The following is a 7,647-nucleotide window of genomic DNA, read 5'->3' on the forward strand; positions in this document are numbered from 1 at the left end:
TTTATAAGAATTGATACTTACATTCTTTGCCTCCTTACCGCCTTCTGAGAGCAGGAAAGTACCAAATTACCAATGTTAACACGAGGAAGAAACTCTTTATCGTAGAAAAATTTTTTCTAGTAACGAAAACAATGACAGAGATCGATGGCAGTCAAAATAGTCAATCGACCATTCGTTCAAATGCCCAACACAATTGTAGGGCTTGTGTCATGACTTAAAAAACCAGGATTATTTGGTGGGTTACTAAGTTGTCACTTCTATCAAGATATTCAGAGTATTTCGATTATTTTAAAGAGATTTTATTTAATATCAGGATACCTGGTAAAATACTTAAAATCATCATAACGGAATAGACAGTTGTTGTCTTAGTTGCCTTAGCTCAGTGGTAAAAACATCGAACTTAGTTAAGGTCGTGGGTTCAATTTTCACCAAAGCGACTTTCGTATCTAACCTTAACCTCAAGTTTTAGAAGCGTGCCTAATTAGTTAGGGTTTGATGGTCAGGATGACTTCAAACAGAGACCTAGTGGCATAGTTGTCTGTAACTTGTTGAATATATATTATAGCCCTGATTCTTTCGGTTAACCGAAAATGGTACTATCAAGCTAAGGTACTACCAACAACTACCTTTAAGTTAGGTCATGTGTCACTCCCTTCAGGATCTGTTTTTTTATTTTCTATGGGAGACTTTAACCTTGCTCTGTCTTGTTTTTAGATTTACCCTCGATTAAGGTTTGCAGAGTCAGCTTGAATATAGAACTTTATTATTCTGTCGAACCCATTAACCATAAACCATTCTTCGTCTGATAACCCTCTCAATAATATATTTATCGTCTCTTACTCGTTGGATTGCCTATAGAAGAGTTAGTTAGCCGCTAGTTTGGCAGCTTGCTCGTTGCTTATCCCAGTAAGACAAATATATAGGGAGAATACGACGTTAATTCACTTAATGTTTAAAAAGATAAAAGATAATTAAGATTACTTTCATAGTTGAACAGATAGTAACTAGTTTCTACCTGCTAGGGAAGTTGTTTTACCCTGAAAGAGTATGAGACTCATTTTAATTGTCTAAATCTAGCTCCAAGGTTGAAAGCTTGTTTAAGTAAAATGATGAGGAAACTCGGCTTCATGTTTGTACAATAATGACAATGGCACTATCTCAGCACCAACCATCCTCAAAGTCGTCTAAAAGACCTAGGGATTATAGTAAATACGTTATACTTTAGTGGAACCAGCTAATACCACTTTAAGTGAGGCGAGTTAACTTGTTCTATTAAGACTTTATTTTACCAGTTGCAAACCTTTTTTGTTGACTAGCTTCCATGTAATAGTGAGTAGGGCTCCGTTAACTGGTAGTTACTAGGAAATATTTAATCATATACGTACATCATAATATAACTAAGACCTAATTACTTTAAAACTGTATCCAACCCTATTACGAAGCTTTAGGTAGGTACACATTTCTTTAAGACAATATAGCGTGCAAATTAGCGATTCAATCTTTAACCGGTATGACTCGCTAAGTTTTGTTAAAAGTACTTTTTACTATTAATGGTATGCAAATCTTGTTCTTACAAATTAGGTATTTTAAACTTTCGTAGTCATTGGTAATTCAATGTTTCCAATTTAATAAACGCTTTTTTTTAATAATGGAATCAGCAGTTTACCTAAAATTCGAAGTATGGGGCTTAAAGATGTATTTCTATGTCTCCCGCTTCTAGTCCAAACTGTAGTGCAAGTTATACTTACACGTTATTCTCGTATGAATAATGAGACTCTTTATTTAACTACAGTGGCAACTCTTTTAGATGATATTATTAAGCTTTTCTTGTCATTCATTATAATATGGATTATATTTGAAAAAGGTAAATTGTCCGTTTGCAAAAAAGTTATCTCTGAGATAGCCAAAGTGCCTAATAACTTCATAAAGCTTTCTGTACCTGCATTTTTATACGTTGTTCAAGATAACTTAACGTTTATCGCCTTAGAGAACATGGACGGCGCTCAATTTCAAACTTTGTTTCAGTTAAAACTAGTACTTACTTCCATTCTAAGCGTTTTGGTCCTTCATAAAACAATAACGCCCATCCAGTGGTTTTCGCAATGTTTACTCATTTTAGGAGTTGCTATGATAACTTGGAGTGGGCCCCCAAAGAAAACAGCTGGTGAAAGGGATAATTTAAAAGTTGGTGTAGCAGCCGTCCTGGGTTCTTGTGTAACATCATCCATTGCAGGAGTTTATTATGAATATTTTTTTAAGACAGAGGACCCAGGCAACGGAGACGACCTCGTTTTAAAAGAAGATTTAATGGTAACTTCTGACGACAACGGTTGTAGTAATTTAGAAAATAACTGGCAAAAAGTTGTTTCTAAAAATATGTGGATTTCTGAGCTGGAGTTAGCGTTGTGGTCTATACCTTTTGGCCTAATTGCGTTGCTAGTAAAAGACGGAACTGCAGCAAGTCAGGTTGGTATTTTTTATGGATTTACTTATGTCGCCTGGGGTGTAGTTTGTGTAACAGCTGTAGGAGGAATCTTATCTCTTATTGTTGTCGTAAAATTGGATAACATAATGAAAAATGTGGCGTATAGCTTATCTTTTATTCCAGTTACTATTTTGTCTATTATTATGTTCGACACACGCCTTAAAGTAAGCTTTGTCTTTGGTGGGATTCTTATCATTCTCTCAACAATAATATATGTTTTTTCAAATAAAAATCAAACACAGAGTGTATATCGCAATAAAGGGCCTCCATCAAACGCAAACGGGGAGAATATACTAGGAAATGAGTATTCTTACGCGCTGCTAGAACAAAAAATTCAAAGCAATAGGGAAAACACTTATTAATAGTTACAAATGCAAAAAGTTATTTTTTGTTAATGGAGCAATTGAAACTAAGTAAACGATTTTTTGACGAAAAAAGGTAGTTTTCGACCATAATATAAACTGCAGTAAGCTTTACAGCTCCTCTCAAGTGTATCCCGAAAAAGCCGACTAATGAATAACTCAATAACATTAATAAAACAATCGAATGGTAGGCCTCCCCAGTTTAATTATCTTAACGTATAGCCTCATTTATGGCAAAGCCTTATAATTAATTAACACTTTAAAAATTATAAATAAAACTTTTCAAAAGTCTCCTTAAAAGTAGAAAAACGTTCTGCTTTTATCGAGGATCGAATCGCGCAAAAAAAGTTTTCATAAAGTTGCAGATTGTGCCTGTAAATATAAATAACTTATTAAAAAAATTGTGGTTACAGCTATAGCAAAAAAAGTGTCTTAAAGTTAACCTGTATATTAGAATATATACCTTTATTTTAAACAAAGAGCTTAGCTTAAATATTGCTAATAAGTTTTCGAAAGAGCTCGGTTTGTCTTTATACAATTAATCAAATACATATAAGCAAAACTGTTATATTAAGCTATCACACTTAGAGCAACCGCCTGGCAAGTTTTAAGTTAGACTCGTTAGTAAACCGTGTAACTTAAACATATTCTTGAATGAGATAAGTTTAAAATGCTGCAAGTGTAGTTTGCTGAAAAGAGTTGACTAAGTTATGCAAGAATAACTAAACTACTAATAACTTTTAATATTTATACTCAGAAGAAGCTTTTCAAAATATTACTATGCCACCAGTTTTATCCTTTTCGAGTAAAAAAAAGAAGTACCCGGTCTAAAGTAAATTTTACTTTTTTAACGAGTTTCTATTAAAAACAGGTTAAAAACATATAGATAAGCATGTGCTCCTGTTTTCAACACTATCCACCAGAATATTTATGAAGTTACTGATGGCTTCAAAATTAAAAACGCTATATCAGACACTTCCATCTCTATAATAACTTTTGGTTTTTTGTAATTTGTTGTTAATAAAGATTAAGGTATATCCGGATCGAAAATTTAGCCTTAGTTATACAAATATTTTATGTGAACAACTATAAGTTTTTTAGTACACTTATCCTAAGTTCAGTATTAATATAAAGTAGAATGCAAGGCAGGTCTTAACCACGATTGGCAAGTGACACCAATTGTAAAAAGTTTTAAATCTAAATTTAACATAAGTGGTGGACAAACGCATGAGTGGTGGACAAATATTTAATCTGTTTACTTAATTTTCGATTTCGTAAATCAATTGAAGAATTAATTGTCTTAGTAATGCACGAGAGTTCAGGAAACGTACAACTAGAAAACCAAATTTCTGTGCAATCTAGTCTCTCCCCCCCCCCCAACCCCTATAAAACCTGAAAACAAGACACTGCACGTTCACTGAAAGCCATCATGAGATTAGCAAGTAATTAATACTCATCAAAAAAAAAGCGGATTTAACAACTGTTTGCGAGATCTTATAAAATCAGACGGTTAATTATGTGCAATGCATAAGGGGAGAGTTTTAACACACCCGACTTAAATGGAATTAATAAAGTTGGCCTCCATAGGAAGGGGAGTAAAAGAGAAGCTAAGCTTAAGAAAAGCGTCCAACAACGAAGCAAGCGCTAGCAGCGTTTCTCAAACAATCTAACAGGTCGAATACGTAAATCCATCATACCGAGATCGAAAGTTGTCGTCGTAGCTCAGCAGTTAAGAGCATTGAAGAGCAATCAAAGTCGCGGGTTCCATTCCCACTGCGCGACTCTTTTTTTTCGATATTAAAGGGTTGCGTACTTAACCCCTCCCAGAATATACCCCTATACAGATTTTCTCTTGGATACGCCAATACGACTATATAACCCGCTTCTTTCTCGTCAAGCCTTTTATTAGTAATAATTTTGCAGGGCAAAAGTGCTATTTATCATAAAGATGGCGAAATATACAAACAGGCTGAGTTGGACTACACAGACAAATAAACAAAATCTCTAATCTTTGTATAGGAAATTAAAAAAAGAACTCACAGGGTAAGAAGGACTTTAGCCAGCATTTCATGAGTGGAAAGCAGGTGATGCACATAGGACCTTCTACATTATAGAAAACCCTAAACGCTAGTAGCCTTGCAAACTAAGCACGTATTACGAATAATCAGTGCAGGCCATACAGGAACAACCAGGGCAAAGAGGGTTTACATCGTCAAGGAAGATGTCATCCCACAGGCTTATGTGCTTTGCCTTAGAGATTGTCTATTAATTATCACATAAGTTAAGCAATATTAGCGCTATAGTATTGACCATTCGGCAAACCGAGTGACCCGGTATGTAAAAAGTTAGGGCGTTACCGTCCTCAGCCATCAGAAGGGGGTACCTTAGATTCAACAAAAGTTGCAAAAATAATATAACAAGACGGCACGGTACATACGTGCCGTCAAATATATCAATTCCAAACTCAACAGCGTCCAAAACAAGTTCTGTCGTCAAAATAAAGATAAAAAAAAATAACGAGAACGCAAAGTTAATATAACTCCAGGTAAATCACCCGGAATCCCAAACGTACTGATCATGCGGGGCTTCTCCGCAGAAAGTTCATGCTAAATAGATGGAAAAGTTTATTTTTTAAATAATAAAATTAAAATAGAAAAATAAAAATAGTTTAAACTTTACATGTCACACTTTGAATATAGTAGTACACCTTTTCTGTAAGAAAGAGTATTGATAATTGTTAAGTTCCTTGCGTAAACCAAGTGTAGTAACTTAAAAGTACCATAAAGTAAGCCTATCACACAGGAGTAAATAAACTGATAACTTTTTAGACAGGTAACTACTCAGATAATGATGAAACTTTCACTTAAGAGTCGAAACGCAGTCTAAGTCTTTATAAACCCGATAAACATTTGAAAGCACAAAGTAAAAATTCAAAGAGTCGGATATAAAGTTTATAGTTAAATAGTCGACTAAATTTAAAATAATTATAAGGAACAGAATATATCGCTATGAACGAACCTTAATTATCACAAAGTTATTTACTTTTAGCTACTATAAAAAGCAAAATTGAAAAACTTCTGATAGTAGACTAAAGCTTTAGAGAGATTGGATACATAAATCACCACGACGGTAGAGAGAAGGGTTCTAAAAACATCACGTTTAAGATGCGAACCAAAATTTTCAAGTAAAAATCCTATAAAAAAAGGGGTTCACAAGAATATAGACGGTGTAGACTGTTTAAAGAAACCGTCAACATCTCTTTTTGAAGTTTCATAAGCAGATCTTCGCCTCCCTTCGATAGAACTGTTTCCTTGAATAACTCCAAATAAGGCACTGCTTTGCTACAAACAGATTTCAGATTATTCAAAACAAACAAAGAGCGTGGCCAAAAAAAAAGCTTACGAGATCAGGGTGGTCTTTCATAGCAAGGATACAATCATCAAGAAGCATTAAAGTCCTATTAACTAATATTTTTATTAATAAAAGCAATATACTCTTTAATAAAATGCCGAACCGGCCTCCTTATCTTTATATTTAGGGCAATGTAAAGGGATATTATCAATAAGCGGGCAGAAGACATCCGGATTTAGTTCTTCCACTAGTTTCATATAAACACGAGAACTTATCTATAATAAAAATAAGTTCTGCCCTTTAATTAGAGCTAAAGTTATTTCTAAAGTGTAGGTTATTGAACCCCCCTTCCTCCCTTAACGTAAAATAAAAGCGAAAAGTTAAATGCAAAGATTAAAGTTTCAGCAAAAACCTTAGTTCGGCCGTTGACGCTATTAATTTTAATATGTTTTTTTGTATTAAAATGCTCTGGAAGTACTAGCATTGGGTCGCTCAGTGTAAAAAAAAGTAAAAACCCCTAATTTTAAATTTAAAAAATCGGCTAACAAGAATTAATATTATACGGCGCCTCTAGTCCAAAGAACTTGCGAAATGAGGATATAGGGTAGTTGGAAGCAGAAGTAATCAAGATATCGAATCTTTAGAAGTTATAAAAATTGTTATAATATTGTATAAGTAAAATTCTATGTAAGTAAACAAAATAAGTTACAAAGTAGCCAAGCAAAGCTGAACAGCGGTAAGTTTTGGATTTATAGTACGTAAGTTATCTAAGGTTGTATAAGGAGGTGCCCCGTGAGAAGTGTAAACAAGAAAACATGGTGTATTCAGGGACTGTAAACTTCTCCCAAGGGTTAACGTTCCGATTCTCGGTCTAGGAGACGATGCAGAGGATTGAGTTACAAACATGAAACAAAAGATTACTTTCCCAAAGGCGATATCGTAATTACACAGCACGACAAAGGAAAAACAGCATCACAAACCTCGGAATTGATATGCTTACTCCACTTCACATGTGTCATGATTTGTTTAGTGAGAGAAATTATTTTTGATTAATAACTAAGCCTTGGGCGCCCTCTCTATAATTACAATATAAACCGCACCTGGGATACAAATTTTATCTAGAGATAATCTTGCAAGTAATTGACATTATTTTAATAATAAAAAAGCGAGTGCGTAAAGGGTTTTTTAGTTTACGGTGAACCTTTAAACTTCTTAATGCAGATAATAAAAGTAACTTCAGGTGGAAATAATTATAAATAAGGCCGCTCAGAGGAACAATCAATATCTATATGACAGCGAAAAATTAGGTATAGTTATAATTAAAATTTAGGACGCGTGTGTCCGAAATATCTAAGTTTATGCTAGTTCATCAGTCCTTGTTTAGTGCATATGCAAAGGGATTTTAGCTAGCCCAATGATGCGGGATAGGAAGGATGACAGAGAGTAATC

General features: G+C 34.2%; 2 protein-coding genes across 11 annotated transcripts; one reads left to right on the forward strand and one right to left on the reverse strand.

Annotated features, from left to right (window-relative positions):
* Positions 1 to 1,147: 1,147 nt before the first annotated feature.
* Positions 1,148 to 2,998, forward strand: LOC135145411 (CMP-sialic acid transporter-like). The gene is made up of 4 exons (XM_064077506.1): positions 1,148 to 1,205; positions 1,793 to 2,649; positions 2,728 to 2,789; positions 2,965 to 2,998. Exons 1-4 carry the CDS (start codon positions 1,148 to 1,150, stop codon positions 2,996 to 2,998), a joined length of 1,011 nt encoding a protein of 336 aa, XP_063933576.1.
* Positions 2,999 to 3,093: 95 nt separating this feature from the next.
* Positions 3,094 to 7,243, reverse strand: LOC135145433 (queuine tRNA-ribosyltransferase accessory subunit 2-like). Of its 10 annotated transcripts, none has more exons than XM_064077539.1 (14): positions 7,120 to 7,243; positions 6,908 to 7,069; positions 6,767 to 6,836; positions 6,611 to 6,715; positions 6,362 to 6,473; positions 6,250 to 6,311; positions 6,095 to 6,188; positions 5,961 to 6,040; positions 5,402 to 5,453; positions 5,285 to 5,333; positions 5,170 to 5,230; positions 5,006 to 5,109; positions 4,888 to 4,950; positions 3,094 to 3,219 (listed from the first exon to the last, which is right to left on the reverse strand). In XM_064077539.1, the coding sequence occupies exons 1-14, from the start codon at positions 7,215 to 7,217 to the stop codon at positions 3,114 to 3,116; spliced, it is 1,218 nt and encodes a 405-aa protein (XP_063933609.1). In that variant the 5' UTR covers positions 7,218 to 7,243; the 3' UTR covers positions 3,094 to 3,113. The 10 variants fall into 10 exon arrangements, with proteins under 10 accessions (XP_063933609.1, XP_063933607.1, XP_063933606.1 ...); XM_064077537.1 differs by having other exon boundaries at positions 5,158 to 5,230; XM_064077540.1 differs by adding an exon at positions 3,311 to 3,375 and having other exon boundaries at positions 3,178 to 3,219; positions 5,158 to 5,333.
* Positions 7,244 to 7,647: the final 404 nt, after the last annotated feature.

Source organism: Zophobas morio, unplaced genomic scaffold, assembly GCF_036711695.1.
Source record: "Zophobas morio isolate AGI-343-1 ecotype UQ-CSIRO unplaced genomic scaffold, CSIRO_AGI_Zmor_V1 ptg000148l, whole genome shotgun sequence".
Classification (NCBI taxonomy): domain Eukaryota; kingdom Metazoa; phylum Arthropoda; class Insecta; order Coleoptera; family Tenebrionidae; genus Zophobas; species Zophobas morio.

What these genes read in the sequence shown, in the direction of transcription:
- LOC135145411 (XM_064077506.1), top strand. Translation starts at nt 1,148, where the DNA reads ATGGCACTATCTCAGCACCAACCATCCTCAAAGTCGTCTAAAAGACCT. An exon ending in TAAAAGACCTAGGGATTATA is followed by an intron (nt 1,206 to 1,792) that starts GTAAATACGTTA and finishes ATTTAACTACAG; the next exon opens with TGGCAACTCTTTTAGATGAT. An exon ending in GAGAATATACTAGGAAATGA is followed by an intron (nt 2,790 to 2,964) that starts GTATTCTTACGC and finishes TAAGCTTTACAG; the next exon opens with CTCCTCTCAAGTGTATCCCG.
- LOC135145433 (XM_064077532.1), bottom strand. Translation starts at nt 7,217, where the DNA reads ATGACACATGTGAAGTGGAGTAAGCATATCAATTCCGAGGTTTGTGAT. An exon ending in TGAAAGACCACCCTGATCTC is followed by an intron (nt 6,189 to 6,249) that starts GTAAGCTTTTTT and finishes ATCTGTTTGTAG; the next exon opens with CAAAGCAGTGCCTTATTTGG. An exon ending in CTACCGTCGTGGTGATTTAT is followed by an intron (nt 5,454 to 5,960) that starts GTATCCAATCTC and finishes CCATCTATTTAG; the next exon opens with CATGAACTTTCTGCGGAGAA.